Raw genomic sequence first — 26,731 nt, forward strand, 5'->3', positions numbered from 1 at the left:
GAAAAGAAGCTGCATCTGCATTTGGCAAGAACCAAGCAGTCAGCTCAATATCCCTGTCCAATCTCTTCTCCTCACTCGGTTCAGGAAGGTTTAGCATTGGCCTAGGCTCCACACTCATACTGGTCTCAGCTCAATGGCTGTTCCAGAAACATACGGTGTGGGTACACTGGCTTCCTGTAATCATTGAACAAATGACCTTGACTTCAAGACAAAGCAGCGTGAAGGGGAAGATGTGAAAGCCAACCCAAAAGGTGCACTGACTAGCATAGCATCACACGAGGGCCTTAAGAATATAGTGGTATCCAATGAATGCTAATGAGTGTGCCACGCACTCAAGGTTACAATGTCCACTGTGAAAAGAATTACGTACTCACAGAACAAGATGTGCTGATTTTTACACAAGAGACACTGTGAGGACAGCCGAAATTCAGCCTCAGACAGTTTCAAGAGCAATTTAAGAGTTCAAAATCACCCCAAATACATTTCAGTCCCATGGATAAGTGAATTGCTTCATAATGTAGAGCAGAGATAGCTGTTGTCTTTGATATGAGCTACCATTCAAAAGTTGACATGTTTTTGAGAGAAGTCTCTTATGCTCACGAATGCTGCATTTGATCAAAAATGTAGTAAAAACAGTAATATTGTGAAATAGTATTACAATTTAAAATACCTGTATTATTTTTTATATATATTTTGATATGCAATTTATTCCTGGGATGGCAAAGCTGAATTTTCAGCAGCCATTACACCAGTCTTCATTGTCACATGATCCTTCAGAAATCATTCTAATATACTTATTTGATGCTCACAAAACATTTCATATGCTGTTCTTCTGTAGCAATCTAAAATTATTTACTGTCACTTTTGATCAATGCATCCTTGCTGAATAAATGTATGAATTTCTTACATGTTCAAAAGTAAAACATTCTATCAGAATGTTTTTTATTTATTTTTTTAAAGTCAACAGCCATGCTTTGAAGACACTTCTACACTCTAAAAAATGCTGGGTTGTTTCAACCCAATGTTGGGTCAAATATGGACTATCCCAACTGTTGGGTTAAATTTTGGTTACATTTTTAAATGAGCTTTTTAACCCAACAGTTGGGATAGTCCATATTTGACCCAACATTGGGTTGAAACAACCCAGCATTTTTTAGAGTGTATAGACCAAACCTCTCTTGGGAGGGGTGAGGGGTGGTACTACTGTTTACACTGTGCACAATATTCTGCTGCATCCTGACCAGCATTAAATGCATTCTTCTCGCAAAGCAGCACAAATCATTTTGAATCATGCTTGAAGAGCTGGTTTTAGACAGGAAAAACTTTTAAAAGACCCTCTATGTTGTACTGCATAAGAACAGCGTGAGACCACACAGCTTTAAAAGACGGCTGGTGGGGGTCAGCATCCAAACCTTTTATTAACAATAGTGAGCCCCAGCAGAGTCTTTCCACTCAAAATCACTTCCACTTCAGGAGTGCTTTGCACATTTGAAGGACATTATGCACCAAAAATGCTCAGATACTTTTTTTATGGAAAAATGAAGAGTTAAATGAAGTACAGTTTATTTTGTTTTAACATGACGGTTAGGACTGCTAAACCCGAAATCGGTTTCAGGTGAACTAATAAAGGCCATGGTTTGCGGAAACTACATAGCAGTCAGCCAATCTGAATACAGCTTGATGGTTTGAGAACGCTTGCTGTTTCTACCCAGCAATTATCCTCAAAAACAAGACAAAATACATGTGGGAAGCAAAGTAGCATAAGAATTCAGAGGAAATATCTTGAATTAACTAAATTTTTCTCACCCCATTGGCAAACTCTTTTTTTTTTTTTTTTTTTTTAAAGCATAAATGTAACATCTTTGGTTTATTCTTTAAATAAGAAAAACTGTGGGTGGTCTTTGGGCATGCCATGTGAAGCTGAGATGGTTTAATAATAAAAGAACAGTCTGTCTTAGTCAACTATGAAAAAACAAAACTTACTAAACTCAACATCAGAGCAACTCTAATGTATGTTATTCAGAGAACCAAACTGGAGCTGAGATCAAGGGGTTTTGCTCTTTGGCCTATAAATAACTAAATATGTTCAACACACAGACAGAGAGACAGATATTGATTTTGGGTAACCTCTGTGAAAGGTTTTGGCTCCTCTGCAGGAATAAGAGGACCAAAAACCCAGGTCTGAGGAACCAGGCATAAACCCACTGCTGTGTCTGTTTAATCCACTCTAATCCTAAAGTCTACACACTCAGGCCCAAAGCAGGCATACATTTGAAACTTTCAGAGATCAAAAAGTGGGATTCTGTTGTGTGGGTGTTTGTATGCATGTCCTCCCTCAATTTCTGACTCCAGATGACTACAATATGCAATGAAGCTATGTTCAATATAAGCCATTATAATGTTCCCTAGTAATCCTAAATCATTGTAAATCCCCTCTCAAGATCCAAAAAGAGAGAGAAAAAAAGAAAATACAGGATGGGAAAAGCAGAGGCTAGGCAAGATAACGAGTGTGCCTGCAAAGACAGCCAGGAATGAAGAGAATAGATTGATATAGTCCCTGTGCGCATGTGTATGTGTGCATCCCTGCATGTGTGCATGACACTGGGGTTTACATTAGCATGAGCCTGTTTAAATTAAAAAAACTATAACATCCAATTGACCAGTGTAACATTTATACCATGTACAATTTCTCTTTTTCTACCTTTTTTTTTGGCAATTCTTCCAGCATGCCTCTAATGACTTTTATGAGCCAGGAACCAAATATATTTACTTATTTCTTATATATATATAAAAGTGTGTGTATGTGTGTGTGTGTGTGTGTATACATATATATATATATATATATATATATATATATATATATATATATATATAGAGGGAGAACTTGCACAATTGGTGGCTGACTAAATACTTTTTTTCCCCACTGTATAAATATATATATATATTTTTTTTTTTTTTTTTTCTTATGAACATGTAAACTCAACCAGACTCAATACTGTAACAGGTGTGTGTGTGTGTGTGTGTGGTCTATGTTGTGTACTGGCCTTTATTGCATAAAGACTATTTATTCCATGTCACTGTGCTGATATCAGATGAGTTAAGGAGCACATGAAGCTCATCTGATGTGTCCCAATGGTGGGCTGTCAGGTGTGAGCGCTAATTTGACAGGTAATTTTGTACTAGAGATTAATCTAATAGCAGGGGGTTCTCTCTATTTTGCATTCTCCATCATTTTGACACAGGAAGTGACATAGTAGAATATGTGAATGGGTCATGAAATAAGACAACTCTGACAAAGAGATTATTTTCTGGCAGCCCTGAACTACAATAACCACTTATATGAAAGTACGAGGAAAGGTCATGAACTGACAACACACCACACATGCAATACACATAATAACTACACCTAATCTCAATTCTAAAATACAGAGGGGCAAAGACACATTGTAAAAATAATAAAAGATGACAACCTCTGCTACAGACACTTTGCATTTGTGTGTGTGTGTGTGTGTGTGTGTGTGTGTGTGTGTGTTTAAGCCAGAGGGGGGTCTTTTCCAGAACACTTCCATCAGCAACCTGAAATGATTGTGGGCAGGTATGAGAGGGGAATTTTCAAAACAGCAAAGATGAGAAAAAAAGGGAGAGAGCAAGGAAGCAAAAGAAACACTAGGAGGGAGGGAAGCTAAATGAATAAAGAACAGAATAAAGAAAGGAATAAGAAAAGAAAGAAAACACAAATTGAAAGAAGAAAGAAGGGAGTGAAGAAAGGAAAGAAAACAAGAGAGGGTCGGAAGGAAGACAGAAAGTAAATAAAATAATGAAGTAAACAAAGGAGGAAAGGAATAGTAAAATGAAGAAAGGACTAACAGAATCAAAGGAAGGAAGAAAAGAAAAGTAGAGGATAAAAACAAAGAAAGAAAGGAATGGATAAAGGAATTAAGAAAACTATGAAGGAAGGAAATCGAGAAAAAAAGAAAGAAAGAAAGAAAGAAAGAAAGAAGGAAGAAAAGAAAGAAAGTCAATCAAATAAGAAAGGAAGGAGGAAAGAAAGAAAACAATGAAGGATGGAAGGAAGAACTGGAGGATAGAAAAAATGAATAAATGAAGAAGGGAAGAAAAAAGGAACAAAGAAAGGAAGAAGAAGCAAAAGTCAGAAGGAAGGAAATAATAGAGGGAATTAAATGAGGAGGAATGGAGTAAAGAAGGAGGAAGAAAGCACTGAATAAAAAGGGAGGGAGAAAAAGAATGAATGAAGGAAAGAATGGAACAAAAGTAGGAGGGAGGAAATGATGGTTCAAGGAACAAAGTAACAAAGGAAGGCTGGAAGGGAGGAAGAATATGACAGAATACTGTATAACACAGAAATGCAAATGATGGGTATTTTCACAGTGGGTTCGTTTGAGTAGATAAGATGGTCACTGAGAAGGTCACCACACACTCAACCAATAGCAATCCTCACTGAGATACAGCATCAATACAGAGCTTCGAGTGCAATGAAACACTTGAGCAAGTCAGGTCTGTGACTACCAAACCCAAAGACGACATGAAAGAAACAACATGAATCACACTTGTTTTCAGCCGGAGAGGGATTTCTGGTGTGGTGCAACACTTCCCCCTACTGTTTACTCTGTGATGTGCACATTTTGACCAATGGTGTGTGTTGGCCAGACACAACTAGTGAAAACCAGCGAACACTCTAATAAACACATTTTAATAAACCTCAGCATGACAACATGACAACATAGGCCTTTGAAGTGAGAATTACTGCATATGTAATCATCTTAAAAGTAAACAGCAATATCAGCAGCAGCAATAGCAATCAAAACAGCAGTCCATCTTCTCTCTTCTGAACTTATGAGAAAATAAAACAGGCACTTTAACAGAGAGAAACCTACAAGCTCAAGACACTAGACATTTGTTTTTAAAACGGAAGTACGCTGGTAAACAAATGGCTGTATGGGGGACAGACAGTTTCTTTGATGCTCTGTTCAGTTTTCTTAGAGACGACATGCTGCAGGTCAAAACTGAAAAAGGAGTTCTCTGAGGAAAACAACAGGCATGAATGAGTGAGTGAGTGTGTGTGTGTGTGTGTGTGTGTGTGTGTGTGTGTGTGTGTGGATGTTACATTACAAAAGCTGCTGCAATAATCTAATTCTCAATGTTTGTCTTGATGTAAAGCCCTAATGTTCACTTAGCAAGCTGCTATGTGTTTGTATTTATAAGAGTAACTTTGCAGGGCATTACCCCTTTACAAAACCTACTCTAGGGAGACAGCTGCCTTCATAAATGCCTGACATTATCATGTTGCAAAGCTAACTGCATGATACTCGAATAAGAACTATATTCATTGATAGTTCTTAGAATGAATAATATAATATAATATAATATACTTTTATTTGTTTATTTATTTATAAAGAAATTAATGATTTTACTCAGTAAGGACCAGTGTTGGGGAAGCTACTCTGAAACTGTAGCTTGACCAGCTACAAGCTACTTGTAAATTAAAGTAGTTAAGCTACATTCAAGCTACCCTTCTGAAAAAGTAGCTTGCTACACTACAAGTTACTATCAAAAAGTAGCTAGCTACATTGAAACTACTTTCAATTTGTATTATTATTATTATTATTTTACAATTAACATTACAAATAACTAAATAATTATTAATGAATAATTATGAGGAAGTTATAAGTAAAATATAATAAAGTAATAAGTAAAATATTTGGGGTTTAAAACATACTGTAATGTAATCATGATTTCAAAGAATAGGGTGAATTCAGGTTGATTGGGACACTTTTCCAAGCCATTTCAATGACAAAAAGTGTCCCAATCATTTGATTTTGTAAACTATTCAATACACACAATAATAAAATAGGCTACTGTATAGTTATATAATCTTAAACTGACTGTCAAAGTGCAAAATTGCTACTAACGTAACATTAATGCAAGAACAAAATGTATGCAGCTTAAACTGGATACGGAGGAGTCATAAAATAAGCAGGTTAAACTCATAGCTCATGCGGTATTTACTGACTGTGAATAGAGACGTCAATCATCAGCTGAGCCTTGCGTGAATCCCGCCGCAACCATCCTTTGCCAAATGATAAGCACACTACTATAACGCGATTTTATTTTCTGTTCGATTAGTGTTCATTACAAAACTGTGGGGCACAGATTATATTATGATCGTTCATCATTGTAAAATAAACATTTGATCTAGAGTGCAATAAAGAAGAAAAATTAATCAGTTTAAAAAGGCTACGGGGACACTATACTGTCAACAAACACCGTCCTTCGGATGAGACGTTAAACCGAGGTCCTGACTCTCTGTGGTCATTAAAAATCCCAGGATGTCTTTCGAAAAGAGTAGAGGTGTGACCTCAGCATCCTGGCCAAATTTGCCCATTGGCCTCTGATCATCATGGCCTCCTAACAATCCCCATATCTACTGATTGGCTTCATCACTCTGTCTCCTCTCCACCAATAAGCTGGTGTGTGGTGGGTGTTCTGGCGCACTATGGCTGCCGTCGCATCATCCAGGTGGATGCTGCACACTGGTGGTGGATGAGGAGATACCCCCTGACAATGTAAAGCGCTTTGAGTGCCTAGAAAAGCGCTATATAAATGTAATGAATTATTATTATTATTATTATTCACCTCCTGTATGTGCTTTAGACCGCATTTTAATCTTTTATGTTTTGCATAAATTACAGTTGATTCATGTGAAATATCCACTCCTGAACATCCTTTGCAAAATCATCGACGATCTCTTGTCAGTGGAAGACTGTAAAGCCGCGCGATGCGTGATATCACAACAGATGGCGGTAATGATCAAATTTAGTTTGAGATCTAGTCAGAAGAAGACGCTGCTTGCACTGCTTCAATGCATTACAGGCTCGTGACTCGTCAGAATGCAAAACGGAATGTAGCGTTTGGTCGCGCTACAGCGCTACATCGCTACTTGCTGGAAAAATTAGTTAGCTACAGGAAAAGCTACACTGTTTTAAAAGTAGCACCAGTACTGTAAAGCTACTAAAAAATGTAGTTACGCTAGTAGTGTCGCTACTTGTAGCTAGCTACTCCCCGACACTGGTAAGGACACACTAAATTGATCAAAAGTGACAACAAGAAATACCTACCTACCTACACTCTTAAAAATAAAGGTGCTTCACGATGCCATGGAAGAACCTTTTTTGTCTAAATGGTTCCATAAAGAACCTTTAACATCTGAAGAACCTTTCTGTTTCACAAAAGGTTCTTAGTGGCGAAAGAAGGTTCTTCAGATTATAAAAAGGTAAGAAAGAGATGGTTCTTTAAAGAACCTTTGACTGAATGGTTCTTTGTGGAACCAAAAATGGTTCTTCTATGGCATCGCTTGAAGAACCTTTTGAAGCACCTTTATTTTTAAGAGTGTACCTAAATAAATAAATGCTATTAATTTCAACTTTGTCATCGAAGAATCTTGACAACAAAAAAAAGTCTCATGGTTTCAACAGAAATAAGCAGCAAAAACTCTGGTTTCTGAAGGATCACTGCAGACTGGAGTAATCGCTGCTGAAAATTCAGCTTTACCGTAGCAAAAATACATTACATTTTAAAATATAATAGAAAACAGTTCTTTTAAATTGTATTTGTTTTTGTTTTTTGGTTAAATAAATGCAGCCTTGGTGAGCATAAGAGACTTCTTTAAAAATAATTTAATAAATCTTACCAACCCCAATGTATATAAAAAGAAGAAGAACAAACCATTATTTATAATCACAATTACAATTGACTCTGAGCTTGTTGAAATGCATTCAGGGATTGCCTTCACTGCAGAATACATTTACAGTGCCTTAAATCACTAGGTTTTGGCACAGAGCTAATGCCTCTCTTTATCCCTCAGACCTGTAAACTTCCACACCACAGATTTGATAAACATCCCAATAGCGCCACAAGTCAGTTCCACAGAAGCTATAAAAGCTGCATGAACTGCAAAAATTGCCAACTTACTCTCTGGTGAGTTCCAAGTCATATTTTGTAACACCCTGTTTAGAAACCCAATAAGATCACAGCATTTTGAGATTTGGATCAACAAACAAGGATTACACGTTCTTCATCTTCAATTAACTCAGCTGTTTTTTCTTTTCTGTAAGATTGTATAACAATGTCCTGGGTTCAATACCAGTTAAGCTCTATCGACAACAACTGTGAGGAGCTGTCGATTACCACAGAAAGAAATTTGGAATCATCCTCCAGTTTGTAAAAACAAGCAGAAATCATGATAACAGCAACACACTTACTATTATGGGATACGGCATTGCAATGGGATAGATGTTATAAAAAAAACATTTTGAAATTATAGATATAAGATTTAAAACTTGGAACTAGAGTGAAAAAATTGTTTACTAACTTTGACTTAGGGAAGCACATTATTATCGGAACGTTATCAGAATCGGCCGATAAAGGCTTAATATGTAAACCAGCTTTGGCCAATTTGAAAAAAAAAATTGTCAATATGCCTTGCCGATAAGACAAATAATGCGCTCAGGGTGTGCTAGTGATAAGATCACATCAGCAGTGTGATCATTCTTGAAGCAAACTTTTGCCTGAATGATGATTAGATTCACTGTTTTGGATAGCCACATTTAATTTGAGAATGCACATACAGAATGATGTGTCTGTTGTGTGATAGGGCCTCTCCCTGGTCCTAATGCCTGTCCTTTTATTTATTTAGGGAGCGCTGTAGGCCTACTTGTACAAATACCATTAAAACACTTTTGTTTCTGAATAAATAAAGCAGTAATTTATGTCATCAAATCACAAGTTTGATTTGATTTAAAAATCAGAAGCTATAGCTTACATGAATAAAAATCACAAACATGACACTTGTAAATTAAAGCTGCAGTCCGTAAGTTTTGCCTATTTGTCGTCATCTCTGTTTGAAACATGCAACTGCAGTTATTTGCAGAATTATCTTCTTTACGTGGGCTGTGCATTGGCACGGCTCCTCAGCACGGATGAATCTAATGTTTTGAGGTGATTATGTGGGCTGTCAGTCAACGCACCAGTGTGGATATTAACTGTACTTTGGAATTACAGATACAACGTCTTGGAAGTATGTTTAAAGTAAGAAGTTTCACTGGTAAATATCATCTGAACAAGTCATTTTTGGGATAATTTTTAACCAAAAAAAAAAAAAGTTATGGAATGCAGCTTTAAATAATTATACCGATTTATTCATTATTATGTAATTTTTTTTTCAAATGGATTATGAAAACTTACATACAAGGAGCTCTAAAATATTTTTTTGAATTGTTACAGCTCTTTTGCTTTAGACCATCTTTTAATGTTAAATCCACAAATAAAATGTTAAGGTTTCAACTGCATCTGAAATTTAAATTTATCAAATTAAAATAAAAAATAAACTGATTGATTGATTTTATCATAACCACTTTTAAAGCTTTCAATATACTCTTTAACTTTAATAATGTTAATTAGTTTTAACAAATACATTTTTGCTCAAAACTAATCAAAATTTTAAAAAATTATAATAATTGTTTATTATCTCCGTACAGGAGAGATTTGGGTGTCTGAGCTTCATGAGAAATGCAGGAGGTCTGGGAGATAGAGATTCATTAGCGGGACGTTTCTACAATTCACACTTGTCTCGCACCTCCAGCTGTGATTTCTCTTCCAGAAATCAAATACATCACTGACAAACACAGTCTAATGCTGTCCAGCAGGTGTGAGAAAACCTCCATTTACACTGACTATCAAGAAACAGTGACCTCAAAAAAGCAAAGTGCACTGAGTGAAGGGAAGAAATGGTGAGATGGAGAGGAGGTTATGAAAATGTAAGAAAACAGGGGAAAAAAATAGTCGTTAAAAGTGTACATTTTGAGACATTTGTGACTCCGTACAAACAAAATCACACAAACAATGAAACAGGCTTCCCAAACACTCCACCATCTTTCATTGCCCCCTGTCTTCCTTTGTCAAACAGGTAGTCCAGAAGTCACATATTGCCTGCCATTAAGCGGTTTACTTATGGTAATGTTGTATAGTGTTAAGCTAACAGCATGATACTTTAGAAAAATACACTGCATTCACAAATATGTGGTAAACAATCTGTGTTAATCACACTGTAATTTAGTTAAACCTATCTGTAGTGAATAAAATATACATCTATTTATTTTTATTTATTATCAACATAAGCAGAGCAGTGTTGGACAGAACCACAGTATAGCTGTATATACTATACTCATGGCCAGATTTACCATTGGGCTTGAAGTGGGCCCTGCCTTAACCCGTTTACATTTGGTCAGTTATGTGCCAGTCAGAAATTATTAGACGCATTTCAACTGTGCACACGGGCCAGCCGGGGCTAACAGCTTCCAACTACGACCTTCGAAGCCATAATCAAACAGCATAAACTGGAATTTATGATTTTTTTCACATAGAAAAAGGACACTTGGCTTTGGAAAAGTCATGGAAATTTATTTTACAAATCTCTATATAATAGAATATATGTTTAATCATGTCCTGAATCTCTGTGCGGGATTGCGCAATTTGGTTTTACTCATTCCCGCAGGTTTCGCACATTTGGAAAATTCCTGCAAACATGTATTTAATATACAATGTAGGTTAGATGAGTTAAAATAATTCACACAGCATATCAGATTAAGTCAGTCATTTGAAAACAACGTGAGTGATTCAGCTGTACCGTGTCTTCTCGCTCTCACTCTCTCAAAATTGCCTCACATCAGCACATCTCGTCTGCACTAAGAGAGCTGATGCACGCTGCCATACAAGACTTTCACTCAGCTGACAGGACTGTCACTTGCCTAATCGGGTCAGTGTTGCATCATCACAAAAGTTTATCATTTGCACGTCTTTTTAAGTCTTTTTAAACCATTCAGTACTGGTGCGCTCCAAACTAGTTTTCTGGGCGCTCATGTTCACATCCAAAGCGCGCACACATGAAGCCGCCTCACAAACACCTTGAGAAAAAGTTATTGTTTTCATTGTTTCTGACGCAAGTAGTAACCTTGCATTTTAATAAGTAATGTTACATAAAGACAATTAAACGGTCAGTAATAAATGAACAAGTTACCTGCAATAGCACAAGGATACAAATGAAACAAACTGTGTTTTAACTTTTTCAGGTAGGCTATAGCCTAAAACTAACAGTAGCTGCTATTCAGGAACAAAATACTATGATGTATAAAGTCATAGATATAGATTATATTTAAATATATTAATCCATATTAAATATGAAAAAGTTATTTAGTCAAGAGCAGATTTGAGAAGAGTGATTTTTTTTTCTTTTGTTCTTTAACACAGACTGACAGACAGCATACTAAAAGCTGAGGTCACTTTCATACCAAATGTTAACAATGTTAATTAATTATTGGTTATTGTTAATTCATGTTAACAACAAAAGACAAAATCACTCACTGCTCTTGACTGAATAACTTTTGTAACTTTAATTTTAAGAATTAATCTGTTGTTTAATTTACAGTGAATTGACTGTTTTTCATTTATAGTTTATTCCATCTCTGCAGCATTTCTGTACCTGAATGTTTTCCACCAAAACTGTTTCTAAAACGAAATGCAGGTCCTGAGTTTAATTTATAATACTGGCTAAGCAAATTACAATATACTTAATATTCTAGCATTATGTGATTATGTAACTTATGTTTCTTAGCATTACACGGACCAGTAAATGGTTCAAACAGGCTATAAGTACAGTCGTTTGCCAAGTTAAATTAATTAGCATTTTAAAATAATTGGTTGATTTAAGGATTCAACTCACTCATTAAGTCAGTCACTTGCTGCCACCTACTGGCGGTTGTAGTTTCATATTTTAAAAAGTAGCTCGTTATTTCATTTTTGCAATCATTTAATATTTCTACATTTAAACTGTTGTATTTAAACTTACCATAACGTATGCAAAATCCATCTATTTTGTTTATAGTGATTTCATTTGATTGTTAATAGCCAACATGTTTTTTTATTCACATTTTGCAATAAACCCATTTTCTTCACTTTGCAAGCACAATGTGCAAATACAATTGTCAAAAATTAAGGGATGCTTTAGAATGAACCAATAAAAGGCAATTTATTGGCAATTTCTCACACTATGTCCTAGTGGTACACCAGCTGATGTGCACTCTGGAGAACTACAAAATCTGATTCAATTTTCATACTGAATAAACATCTTTAATATATCACATGAGGAATTTCTTTAGTTTTTGTTGTCTAGGAAGCACCACTGTGCAAAAGTGAAATCGAATGGATACCTTTTTTTTTAATTATTATTATTACAGTTGCTTTTGATGAATGTCCTTCCACTGTTACACAGCATTGCCTCCAGGCAACATAAACAGCAAAACAACTTATTCTAAACCAGCATTCTGTGAGTCTTCATCTCATTTGAGTGTACAAATAGATTTGATACTGTTTGTACACATACATTTGACTATTTAGTGTCCAGTGACTATTTAATATTACATCTAAACTTTGACTAGGCTAGACATGTTGCCTATTAATTGTATACAGTATATGAAAATGAAAGCATATTTTAATTTTTGTGTATTTTGTGTTACTTCATAATAATGTTCTAGTTGAGGGCATTTGTAGTATAGGTATGGGGCCCAAACATAACCTCAAGCCCAGGGGCCCCCGGCCCCGTAAGTCCTGCCCTGACTATACTTCATCATTATATACTAGAATAGAAGAATGTATTTTAGAACATCGGTCGACAAATTACGCAACTTATCTTAGGCTTAAGTAATCTTATAATTATAGTTATCTGTAGTTAGCAGGTGTTGACAAGTTATACTGATATCATGAATATGGCTTCAGGTTTGGTGTTTTACCTACATTTATTGTTGTCTGTTAAATTTTCTACATAAAAATAAAAATAAAAAAGTAATTCTTACTCATGACAATATTTTAGTAAGCCCTCTGGCTTTAACTCCTCTAACCATGTAGAAACCTGACCCAAACCAGTGCTGTTTTAGTTAACTCAAATTTCCGTTAATTGAAATGAAGCTGAAATAAATAAAAATAACTTATTAAGATTAGATGAAAAACTTAAAACTTAAAAACAAATTAGAAATGTTGCATTGGCAACTAAATAAAACACACTGAACTACTATATATATATATTTTTTTTTCAATCATAAAAATTACATAAAAGCATATAAAATTACTAAAACTGACCCAAAAACAGCCACTGAGTGTCACTGCTATACAGAGAACTCAGACAGCTCAGACAAAAATTGTTTTTAGAAAAAATGATCTCAACTACCTGTTCTAGTAATTCACATTAGTGCAAATTTTGCTAATCATTTTGCAATAAACCCATTTTCTTCACTTTGCAAGCACAATGTGCAAATACAATTGTCAAAAATTAAGGGATGCTTTAGAATGAACCAATAAAAGGCAATTTATTGGCAATTTCTCACACTATGTCCTAGTGGTACACCAGCTGATGTGCACTCTGGAGAACTACAAAATCTGATTCAATTTTCATACTGAATAAACATCTTTAATATATCACATGAGGAATTTCTTTAGTTTTTGTTGTCTAGGAAGCACCACTGTGCAAAAGTGAAATCGAATGGATACCTTTTTTTTATTATTATTATTACAGTTGCTTTTGATGAATGTCCTTCCACTGTTACACAGCATTGCCTCCAGGCAACATAAACAGCAAAACAACTTATTCTAAACCAGCATTCTGTGAGTCTTCATCTCATTTGAGTGTACAAATAGATTTGATACTGTTTGTACACATACATTTGACTATTTAGTGTGTCAAATATGCACCTGAAATGTCCAGCACCTGTTGTCAATCACTATTTAAACAGATATAATTTCGAAAAAGTCTTGGTGAAGATAAACAGAGGGCAGACAAATAATATTCCAAACATTATAAGTTGTCTTAAAACAAACAGCATTACTTACTACATGCTTTCAAAAATTGTTTTAGCATTCGTAAACAGTAATACTTATGATCACCTTTATAACCACTAGATGGCATCCTAATATTCCAAATACAGTCTCTGAGAGGAAGTGAATTGATGTTTTTGTTATATTGTCTTTAGAAAGACAATTTTTAAGGAAAGTAATGCATAAACAGACAAGGACAAGGATGAGAGGCGGAGTGAAGGATCTACTGATTCTCTTATAGTACACAACATTTTTGGTACAATATAATTACTTTCAAAATGTTGCATTTACAGATTATGGTGCTTGGAAGTATACAGATTTAAATATATGTTCTGCATCTAGATTTGTTAAGTTTTCTAGATTTGTTAGATTTGTTAATTCCCTTACAGGGACTACAACGATTTCTAAATGGCATACTTAAAAGTTAAAAAGGAGAAAGTTTGAAACATTGAAAAACAATGAAAAAATTGCATCACTTTACAGACGGTGTGACTGCATACTAAATATGCTGTAATAAACAATACAGAGTCTACTCACATCAAACTCATTGAGAGCGGCGGCCAGCTCGCCGATGCCAGCGTGGCCGTGCTTCTCGTCGGTGGGTGAAGTGGCCTGGGCAGAGCTGGAGATGCCCCCAATGGCCTCTTGGACCTGTTTGAAGACATAGTCGCGGTTGGCACGTGTAGCAGCCACGTCGGGGTGGCGCAGGAAGGCCTGGGAGGCAGTATAGAGCATAGTGGCGTTCTTCTTAAGAGCCCCTCGAGCTGCCGCCATCTCGTCCCTGCACTGAGGGTCCTTCAGCTCCTGGCACACACATACACAAATACCTGTTTAAACCTGACCTAATGCACAGATCTAATATACTGATAGACATCTGATTTTCTCCCTAACGTTTATATTAATTTAAAACATAACCGTCTGTGTTTTTTGCGAATAGTCAGCACGCAGGGATTTTATTTGTATCTTTTTAATTGGAATTGTGAGTGCATTTGACCATTGACTGTTTTATTGTTAGATAATAGCTAGTTAAATTCTAATAGTAGTTAGATAACATAAGCAACACTTCACTCATTACCACAGCCAGATGTCAGTTGGCTTAAATTGATCTCAAATTAATTGAAGTGATTTGTGTTAATAAAATTATAAAAATTGCTTAAGCTAAACCAATTATTCAACCCTGAACCCTGACTGCACATTCAATTAAAATGATCTACCCTCTCCCAGGATATATAATAAAATATTTTGTTATGAGCAATTGGTTGCCTTGTATTGTATTGTATGTTGCCATTTATTGTGCATCTTTGCATCATGCATAAGTGAACTATGTAAAATAACAATAGGATAAATAATTATGACCATAGCAGAACGAGAAAAATGCATGAATTAATGCATGAATACTGTATTATTCTAAGTTATGTGAGAAATCCCTCTTCCCTCCAAAATGAAACCAAGAAAAACATGATTAATGCAACAATATGCGTTAATATTTATGGAAAACTGATGCAACTATAGTTGATGCTGCTATCTGTCCCGCTTAAACCCATTCGGACAGCATTTGTTTGGAACTATTGAGAGATCCTTTTAACCACGTGACCGCGTGGAGGCAAGACCTAAGGAGATAGATAGATAGATAGATAGATAGATAGATAGATAGATAGATAGATAGATAGATAGATAGATAGATAGATAGATAGATAGATAGATAGATAGATAGATAGATAGATAGATAGTTAGATAGATAGATTGGATGGTGGTTGATAGAATTTAATAAATTTATTTAAAAAAAAAGTAACATCAATAAAATTTTTGGTTTGGATTGTTTGGTAACCATTTTATAAAAGCAGTAAGGTACAAGCTGCCGTGCTGTATTGTGAATAAGTCACAGCGGAAGGGGTTGCAGGCATTCCACTTCCCGTCGTGCCTATTAACGCCCTTCAGCCAAGACTTACACAACACATGGCCTCTTGTGATAGATAGCTTATATTATAGATAGAAAGATAGATAGATAAAAATTGTGATATTTAATAATACCTGCTGTCTGCGAGCAGCAACATAGTTGAGTTTGACCATCTCTTTCCCAAACTCCTTAAAGCGATTGGCTAAGTCCTGCTCATTGGTGGCATTCTTGACGGCTTCTAGAGCTTCTTCCACCTGTAAATCAACATCCACACACATACCAACTGTTTCAACATCATCCATAAAATGAAAGATAGTAGAAACGTTCCATAAAGCACTTTAACTGATGTGGTCGAGTGACAGTTAACTTTTGTAGTGCTTATTATTGGTTCTCCTGGGGCACATATAATTCTGACAGTTTTCACTCTCCATAATGAGACTTGCGGAAGAACAAGGAGGTGCTTTGTCCCTTGTGGGACATCTAAAAGTTTCTCAGCCACATCCTACACGCTAAAAGGTCTGTTTTTGCAACCATCAAGTTTCACAGATCTTAGTTCTCATATTTGTTTAGTGATTATATAACAGAGAGGCTGCTGGGTAAACAAAAAAAGTGGTTTAAACACCCTAAACTACAAAAACAAAAGTTGTGTTAGAGTGGGAAGAATTCTATTTGTTGTCTTAGGGCCAGTGGGGAACAAAAATCGAAAGAAAACAGAATAGTGCAACTAGAAGCAAAGGATTATGGGTGTGAAAATTAAAGTACAAGAGCAAAAAGCTTAAATTCAGCGCCTCTGAAAATAGCCTTATCTACACCATAAATACAAATGCAAAATATGGTACCTAACTGATGAACAGAGACAAGAGAAATTATATTTGATAATGTTATTTATGCATTTTAATAGTCTGTCACAAAGTTATGCTAAGAGGTTGTCGCTTCAGCAATATTTGCCATGCAAATAAACAGCAGGACTCGAGATACAGTTTCTTTGTACTATAATAAATATAACTTCCTGTGCCCTTGAAATGGGTCTCCTTAGATATCGAAACAATTGAGAGGCGGGTCTGGCTCATTCTGACCCGGTGGACGGTGACCAGATGTGAAGACCAGCTTTGAACACTCAATCGAAACGAAAAAGGAAAAGAAAGATGAAGAGATGAAAGACGAATTTTCCATGTGACAGCTCTCACTGGCAACACAAATTTGTTTAATGCCACTTGTTTAACATTTAAACAAGTGTAAATGTTAAGGAGTAATAATGCTTAAAGTGGTTAGTTGAGAGTAGGGCTGTATGACATGATAAACAAACAAATTAAAATAATAAAATGAAATAAAATAAATGTAAGAAAACTATGATTAATGACAAATAAATTGTGATTCATTTCACAAATAAACTGCAACTCTGGGGGGAAAAAATGGTAGGTGAGAAATGAATAAGAAGAGAACATACGATCTTAAGGTGAGCCAGGAGCCTCATGACGTCAGCCATGTCAGCCAGGATGAGGAGGCGAGTGACGGCAGAGAGGAGGGCACGGGCGGCACGGACCATGGTGCCGCGTTTCACAGAGGAGCAGGGGTCATCCGCAAAATCTGAGGAGGCCGCGCGCATCGTCTCACCTGCACAGAGACACAAAACAACCAAGGCAAAAGCAAACAACATATGTTTAGAGTTCTACCACACAGCAAATCCCTTGAGCATGTCTAGCATTTTTAAGTTCGGAACCAAATAGAGCTGCATGGACATGTCAATGGTTTATTAATAGCTGTGCATCTGTTAACCAGTGAAATAAACTGCGAGTACAGGCAAGATTGCCAAGGGTGTTCATTAGTGAAACAGCACACTTCAGAAAAACAGTGTACAAAGGGTTGCTGGTGTCTGGAAAACAATGTGCCAGTTTTATGTCACACTGTATTGTCAATTAAATACAGTGCAGTGCATTTTCCTATTTTTACTTTTCAGAACTGCAAAAGTAGAGATCAGTATGCAGACATAATAAAGACATAATAAAACTAGAAAAAGAAAGCCATTTGAAGATTGTCGCCAGAGTGATGATTTTTAATACCCTTCCATTGTGACTGACAGTATTAGATTACCATGCACCTCCTGAACGTTTATTTATAACTCTATTTGTCAAAAGTAGCATTGTTATGTATTTATGTGTATTACTTAGGAGGAGAAAGCCTAAAAACTGATTCAGACTGCCAGAATGTTACTGTGGCACACTTGCTAAAGTAGAAATGAGCAATTTGTCTCAAGGTTCATTGACAAAATCTATTAATGACCTTACAGTAAGTGGACTCCCACCTTCCATCTGAACAGGAGCTGCAGGTGGGACAGAGTTGATTAATGAAAGCTTACAAAAAGCCCAGCTGAGACATTAGCAAATGTCACTGAATCTGAGAATGATATACAGAGATGAAACATTGTGGCCAACTGACTTCCCAGAGTCTAGGGAAAGAGAGAACGAGAATATTTGTTTTTAAGCCTGTACTGGCTCTGTATGGGTGAACACTTGCATGCACATAACAAATATGGCTGTACTTTAGTGTACGTACGTGTTCTGCTGTTTCTCTCACACAGTGAACTAAAACGACAGAATGTCAGCTATTCTTAACAGTGCCTCGCTGCTGCCCCTCCACTTTCCAGGGGAAATGTCAGCACTGTCCTCTGGCTCTGTGCATTCTTTTGGCAGCTCTACCTTCACGGATTACCACGGAAGGTTATAATCTTATTTCCATCCTTGCTCTCTCTCTCTTTTTTTTTTTTTTACCCCAGTACAATTTAACCAGATTCTCATCCAAGCTGTTTGAAACAATCCTTATTTTTGCAATCATGTTTGGTCATGCTAATGGCGCAGAAATCAAAAGCTTCAAATAAAACCTGTTTTAAACCTGCTTTCAAAGCACCAGACAGTAATATCACATCCGATTACCTAGAATAAATGAAAGTGAGGGTTAGTGATAACTAAGTCAATATTTAATGAGTGCAATGCTTATTTCTCCAGAGAAACTGAATCATAAGTTAAAAAAAACATTTATACAGTAAACTAAAATCATTTACCTCACCCTGTCAGAAATAATTTGTTATTCTTTCTACCAACTACTGAACCACACAAACAGAACTGTGTGGTATCAAGGACAGTGAATTAATCTCTCCTGACTTAAATAAACCAGATGGAGTAGACATTATCTTAGTAGACACAATGTTGACAGCCTGCCTCCTTCCAGATGCTGCCTGATAAGAGATAATGAGACACACACACACACACACATATATATATTTTTCCTCTCTAAAGAGAGATACGGTATAGCAAGAGTCAAGCAGGTACATTAATGCAAATTTGTTTCTGACCTGCAAGAGGACGTGAAAGAGGTCATAAAAACATGATTAATGTTTTTTACTACTTTACTTTACTTTACTTTACTACTACTTTATATGAACAACAATTAGCTTTGTTAAATGATGAGAAACCATAAGCTTCATTATGCTACATCCACTGGGATTGACACTACTTAAGCTTGGTTGCAAATTAAGACTGCTGAGAAAATTATCATGCCAAAACATAACAAGACAAAAACACAGACTGATAAAATGTTGAGATGAATGGAAATTATTGAGTTGAATGGGAATGCTAAATGATTTCTTAAGGTATTATGGACCTTGGTACAGAGCAACTTAAACAGGCTAGTATTAGCTGAACATCCCATTGATCCCTGAGATGACCCTTAGCTCTCATTACTGCAATTACCACTGGAGTCTTGTTTTCATTCTGCAGTCCATCTTCTGCATTGTGTTTTGGCTCCATACTAGACCTTCTGTAGCACAAATATAAATATTTTATAGTTAAGTTAATTCTTAAATAAAGTAAACAAACCGCCAGTTGGACAGGACAAAATGCACTTACTTTTTCTCTGAAAAGTCTTAATATTTAGTTTTGTTTTGAAGACCTAACATGGGAGGGTGAGACACTGCCAACTTATTTTAAATACTGTCAAATTAGCTGAGCAGCTAAAGCGAAAGTGAAAAATTAACATGCTTCATAGATCTGTTGTGTCTGCTTGTTTGGTTTCATAATTGACTTCTAGTAGCCTAATTGTCTTTTGTTTGAAAGTTTCGCTAAGTTATTTTTCATTGTTATTAAATGAATAAATCAATAACTGTGGGACACAAGTGACAATTACATCAAAAAGACTGATTTCTAATTTAATTATTGTCTTTGTCCTTTAACCCCTGTTTCACACAGAGCAACAGACGGTCAGCCTTGGGAGTGGTAAGTCACTCGGACCATTATGCCCAACCTGTGTTCATTAACTTCATCCCAGCTAAAGGTCAGCTTGCTAATGGTCCACGCAGAGTATTTTAACACACTTAATTCTGCCCCTGCAGCTGGGACTTGGCTCAGTCTCCATCTGTCAGTGTTGCAGTCCCTTCACTGCAGATATGAGAACGCTTGTGCATTTTCACCACAAATGACTTTAAAAAGTGGTCATATGATGTTGCTAAAAATAACATTATGTTGTGTATTTGGTGTAATGAAATGTGTTTATGCGGTTTAAGGTTAAAAAAAAAACACATTATTTTCCACATACTGTACATTATTGTTTCTCCTCTATGCCCCGCCTTTCTGAAACGCGTCGATTTTTACAAAGCTCATCGGTCTGAAAAGCGGGGTGTGCTCTGACTGGCCAGCTATCCAGTGCGTTGTGATTGGCCAAATACCTCAAGCATGTGACGGAAATGTTACGCCCCTTACCATATTGTGATGCGACGAGACAAAAACATTAAAACCCATTATAAACGAGGCATTTGTTGCATCCAGTGGGGACATAATTACAGATTATAATGACTTATACTGTCTTTTTACGCGTTGCGTTGCGTTGCATCGCGCCGCGTAAATATAAAACCATGTCTGCATTTGTGATCGGAGAAATGACAAACAACAAGTGCTACTCCACACTGCTCAAAACTCGCATTTGAATCGTCAGTGGCAAATTGACAAAAAAAAGTACTTACAGTCTGTGAGTCAGAACAGCCGGCATTGTAGTCTACTCTACCAGGATCAGGAAACAATCCTCCATAAAATGCGCTGGACACATCTGAATATTTAGGTTGAACTGTTCTGGAACAGTGTTGTAAATACAACTTAACCACTGATTTCTAGTCATGTCCTCTTTTGGTAGGTCAAACAAAGTAGTTTCACAACGAAACACATGGCGGGCTAGAGTGAGCGGAGGGCAGTGGGCTAGAGTGAGTGGCAGCCAGTGGCCTAGAGTGAGCGGAGGCGGGTGGGCTTGAGAATGGAGCAGCCGGCGGATTCGACGAAGGAGCGTCCGGCGAGTTTGTGGCAACCACATGTGATGACCCCGGGCTGGACTCCACTTCGTCCATGGAGAAAGTCGATCCGGCGATCCACAGCGCGAAGTTGATGTATTTCCAAGCCTGATTTCTAGCCGTGTCCATTTTTGGAAAGCCAAACAAAGTAGTTTCGCTTTCACAACGAAACAGCGTCACACACGGTGGCCTGGAGTGAGCAGAGGCCGGGGGCTAGAGTGAGGAACAGCCGGAGGGCTAGAGTGAGCACAGGCGGCGGGCTTGAGAATGGCGCGGCCGGCGGATTCGACGAAGGAGGCTTGCGCCAACCACATGTGACGACCCTGGGCTGGACTCTGCAAATCTTCCCAGATAGTGACGTAGGTATGTGGGGGCGTGTTAGAACGAGCCGTTTTAGGTAGGTGTGGCTGACTCTTAACTTTTACAAAGAACATCTCTTTGGATTTGAGACTTTAGTCTTTGCAACTTAAAAAGATCTTCTTTATGCACCAAGAGCTTATAACACTCCAAAGAGAAATTAAAAATTGAAATCGCATCATATGACCCCTTTAAAAACTCAGTGAACAGGGATATGACTGCATACCTGTGGAAAAATATATACTACTATAAGTAATGATTTTTTTAAATGTTAAACAAAAATACAGGGGGCGGGGTAATATTGTATTACATGACAGTAACTCAACATTATAATTATGTTATTATATTTCATGAATTTTACATGTCTGGAAATCCTTATTTTAAAGTTTCCCAATATTTCCAGGTTCTGTGAGAACTGTAAAAAAAAAAATGTTGTAGGGTTCTCATACACTGATATTCTTCTTTGTTTTCCTCTGAATTAGTTCATATTTAAATTCCCAGAAAGAGAAAGAGAATCACCCCAGACTCCCATTAATATCATATTACCAAACTAAACAAATTAAATGAAGATTTCACATTCATTACCTCATCAAAGAGATCTCAAAACAAACCACAAAAAAGAGAAAATAGATTATTATTAATACGATACAATGACAGCTAATACATTTCAGCTTTTGGGGTTTAAAAGTGGCTTTTTTCTCTTCTCCACAAGCTCATAATTGCTCTTTGGCTGTGTTTATGGGATGATGAATGCTCTGAGAAACACCATCAATAACTGTTTGCCATTTTCATAGAGGTAATTTGGCTGAGCAAACACTAACTTCAGTCCAGTCATTAAAGAAAGGAAAGGAGAGAAAACTTGGTAAGAGAGAGTGTGTGTAATGTGCTGCCAGATAAGCGCTGTAAATAATAGGCAGGACTTATAGGTGAAGATGGAAAAGAAAACTTTAGCTTAGTTGTCTACAAACTGCAGCACATGGGCGAAACGCTAAAGCCCACAGCAAATTGGCATGTTAATGTCTCTTAGGGTCAGATAATGTGAAAGATGTCTCACTAGTTCCCACATGACCTCTCTCAAGAAGCCAAACATAACTAACAGACAGCGCTTTAGCCACTATGCCACACCATCCTTGGAGGTTTAATACAAGTACATGTTTGGTTGCTTGGTGGGACGTTGAAACAAATAAGCAGCAGATTTAGTTTGGGACAGTACCTCAGAGTGATAACAGGCTGCTCACCTTGCTTGCGAACGTCCTCTACAGCTGCGATCAGCTCCTCCTTCAGGTCCTGGCTGTCCTTAGCAATCTGCTCACCCTTTTCTAGAAAGTTCTGGGTCGCCTGCTCCACAGACACAGCCAGCACATGAGCTTTCTTGGAGCGTCCCTTTTTCTTACTGGATGGGCCTTTGTTACTGGTGTTGACCAGGGTGGTCACCTGTGGACAAGAGGAGTCATAGATGAAGATGTATGCAAAAAGTTACCCAAAAGGCTTGTTTTTAATCACATTTGGACCAAGCTGCTTAAATATAAAGCTAGTCTAGCAACGTAGGTCATTTTGCACAATTAATAAAAATGAGTAATGAACACAAGCACGATTGAGTCAGAGTTTGTTTATTTCTAAACCAATAGGTCAGAAAAACTGCTGGGATCATTTGCTGCTTTCAGAATTATGAACAGGTAAGGGGCTGCTCACAACAATCAAAGACATCCATCTACAGTATACGCACACAGAACAACAATTAAAAAATGCAGTCAACCGCAAGGACGTACATGTGTAAGCAGAAACCAAGTGTCCCCTTCAACCTACCCATTAAAAAGCAAACAGGAATTATCATCACCATGAAAACTCAAGTGTCAAATCAAAATCTTTTAATGGTATAGGCTATATATATATCCTACTACTTGTCCTCTTGATCCTATTCCATCTCATCTTCTCCAAGCCATTTCTCCTGTAGTTGCATCTGCACTCACTCACATCATTAACACATCCCTTCGCACTGGTGTTTTTCCCTCAGCATTTAGACAGGCTCATATAACCCCACTACTTAAGAAACTCACCCTTAACCCATCTCTTTTAGAGAACTACAGACCGGTAGTTCCCTTCTTCCTTTAATTGCAAAAAACACTTGAACAAGCTGTGTTCAACCAAGTCTCTGCCTTTCTCACACAGAACAACCTCCTCGACAGCAACCAGTCTGGTTTCAGAAGTGGACATTCAACCGAGACTGCCTTGCTCTCAGTTGTTGAAGCCCTAAGACTGGCAAGAGCGGATTCCAAATATTCAATACTTATCTTGCTGGATCTGTCCGCTGCTTTTGACACGGTTAACCATCATATCCTCCTGTCAACCCTATTGGCAAAGGGCATCTCAGGAACCACACTCCAGTGATTTGAGTCTTATCTCTCAGATAAGTCATTCAAGATATCTTGGAGAGGTGAGGTGTCCAAGTCACAACATCTAACTACTGGGGTGCCTCAGGGCTCAGTTCTTGGACCACTTCTCTTATCTGTCTACATGGCATCACTAGGTTCTGTCATTCAGAAACATGGCTTTTCATATCACTGCTATGCTGATGACACTCAACTCTACCTCTCATTTCATCCTGATGATTTGAACATTTGTTTTAGTTTAGTTGGACAAATGTAAGTCAAAACATATATTTGAGTTTTTTTTCCAATGATTTAAAAAAAAAAGAAGAAAAAAAAGAAATAATAATTGTTTAAAAACAATTTTTTAAAATAAACCTTTGTTTCTTTGTTTTTGTGTTTATTTAAAGCAGGGGTCACCAAACTCAGTCCTGGAGAGCTGATGTCCTGCAGAGTTTAATTCCAACTTGCTTCAACACACCTTTCTTGACGTTTCAAGTATACCTAGAAAGTCCTTGATTAGCTGGTTTAGGTGTGTTTTGATTAGGGTTAGAGCTAAGCTCTGCAGGACACTAGCCCTACAAGGCAGAGTTTGGTGACAAAGTGAAAAATTTAAAAAAAGTAAAATTAATCAATCAATCAATTACTTAATTAATAATACACACACACACACACATATATATATATACTGTATATATATATATATAAAAAATTTTCCCCAAAATGCAATAAATCCATGACACTGTTTTTTTTTCAAAATGCAATAAATCCATTGAATCGATATAAAAGTTATTTTTCATATTGAAACTGTTGAAAATACACAACAACTTGGTCAATACTAATCTTATATGCAGGTACTGGACTAAAAATATATTCAATCAGTCATTGCTTCCAAAATGAATTCAACGGGTCATCTTGTTAATGCTATAAATTAATTACAACAATAAAATAAAATTTCATCATGAACATACATGAACAACAATATCACATTAAACCACAGAAATTCCAAAAAGACATTTCCCTTACATTCAACTTCCAAAAGTGCATTCATCTTTGCCATAATTCATAATTCATTTAGTTGACTAGTGCTATACGCTGTATAAACAAAAACATTAATGGCATAAATAAAAACACTTACACTGACAAGCTACGCAATATCGCGTTCATAATCGAATGTGACTCATCTGCGATTATGAATGCGATATTGCAGTGATCTACGGCTCTGTGTATTAAATGCCGCTCCATCTGAAAGCACGTGATGGAGATTTACTATTCACAGAACCGGCTTTACTGACGAGATGCGCATGACAATCACATGCGATTTACCCTGCAGCCCTAAGTTTGTTTGTTGATCACAAAGTACAAAATATATGAGGAAAACTAGGATGCTGGGTGTATTCAAAGCGCCGCCATTACTGTTTAGAGTGCGTGGAATGGTGCGCTGTGATTGGTTGAGCGGATATATTGCATTCTGCAGAGAAGGGAGACTGGCATTTGTCAGGGTTTGGAAAAAAAGAGAGAAAACATGACAGAATAACTAGGCGGATATCGCATTTTGCGTAAAATTTAAAATTTACTTTTCAATACCGACCAGATACAATACTGATTTTGGCGGAAACTCAATTTTTTTTAAAATGGCGTTTATCGCATTTTGGAGCCAAACTCTTCATATATAACCATGGTTTTATTATAGTAAAAGTGTAGTAAACATGGCTTTTTGGCGGATTGATTGTCATTTGTATAACCACAGTTTTCATAAGGGTTTGACAGAAGAGATTATTTGCCTTGCAGATATTTCTGTCAATTTACCACATTTGTCTACACAATTAGATTTACACATTCCTAATAAAGCCTGCGCTATTAAGAAACATTTTATGTGATGTATAGTGACTCATTCAATAGTCAAGCTTTAAGCTCTCAAAGGGCCCATAAAACAATGACTGGTTTTCACTTTCTGCTGCAGGGCTCTGCTGGGAGCGTTCTCCCAGGGTAATGTATTTTCAAGGACACCCACGCTAAGTAATTACCATAGTACAACAAAGGACTAACTCGAGTTCCTTGCCCAAACTCAGCCTATACAGCTGATAAAGCTTAAGACCCCATTTGCCTGAACATTTATCACAGTTATTCCCAAAGCTGATGCACAGAATAACACTGGATTACAAAACAAAGCATATAGCTGACTTTTAAAGGAGAACATAGTTAGTGATCTTAAGCAAATTCAGCTTAGACTGAGTTAATGATAATGAAAAACGTGACATTGCGACAAAATAATGAAATTACTTTGCAAAGCAAAGCTAATGTAAGGCATAACAGTTATTGCCAGCAAATGTTGCATTAAGCTTTATTACAGAAATGAGAGAAATGGTATTCAATCTAACACTCTCCACTAAACAGAATTCAGAAAGTTCAGATGATACATTAGGGATAAATGTACAGTCAAGACTATCATTATCACAAAGCAAACCCCGGCAAGGCCTCAGCATGAAGAAAAGATGAACTTAAGATGTATAGCCTAAATCATCTGAAGCCATTCCATATGTTAATGTGAGGGACAGAATTGTATTTACATTGTTAAATTTAAGAAGACTATAAACATATATGACTGCAGAATGCTGCTATTGACCATTCAGAATCAAGTATGGTATGTAAATACCATGGTATCTTAATACTATAATCATTATCATGGTATTTATTAGAGCTGAACATGTTAATTTGGTTCGACTAATTATAGAAAAAAATGTGCTAAAAAGATTAATGCATTTAACGCACCCCGTCTCAGCACAGAACTGTACATCATCTTACATTTCATACACTGCAATCGCTGACTAACATGATGTATGA

General features: G+C 36.7%; 1 protein-coding gene across 1 annotated transcript in view; it reads right to left on the bottom strand.

The window, feature by feature from the left end:
• Positions 1-22,955, bottom strand: part of LOC107573466 (catenin alpha-2-like) — a gene marked incomplete at both ends in the record, with an annotated part of 67,468 nt that extends 44,513 nt beyond the window's left edge. The window contains 4 exons of the mRNA XM_016259900.1: positions 14,476-14,742; positions 15,970-16,089; positions 17,283-17,449; positions 22,760-22,955. Of these exons, the coding sequence (XP_016115386.1) occupies positions 14,476-14,742; positions 15,970-16,089; positions 17,283-17,449; positions 22,760-22,955 (750 nt within the window). The remainder of the gene's footprint in view (positions 1-14,475; positions 14,743-15,969; positions 16,090-17,282; positions 17,450-22,759) is intronic.
• Positions 22,956-26,731: the final 3,776 nt, after the last annotated feature.

This window comes from Sinocyclocheilus grahami, unplaced genomic scaffold, assembly GCF_001515645.1.
Source record: "Sinocyclocheilus grahami isolate Dianchi unplaced genomic scaffold, SAMN03320097.WGS_v1.1 scaffold1951.1, whole genome shotgun sequence".
NCBI lineage: Eukaryota > Metazoa > Chordata > Actinopteri > Cypriniformes > Cyprinidae > Sinocyclocheilus > Sinocyclocheilus grahami.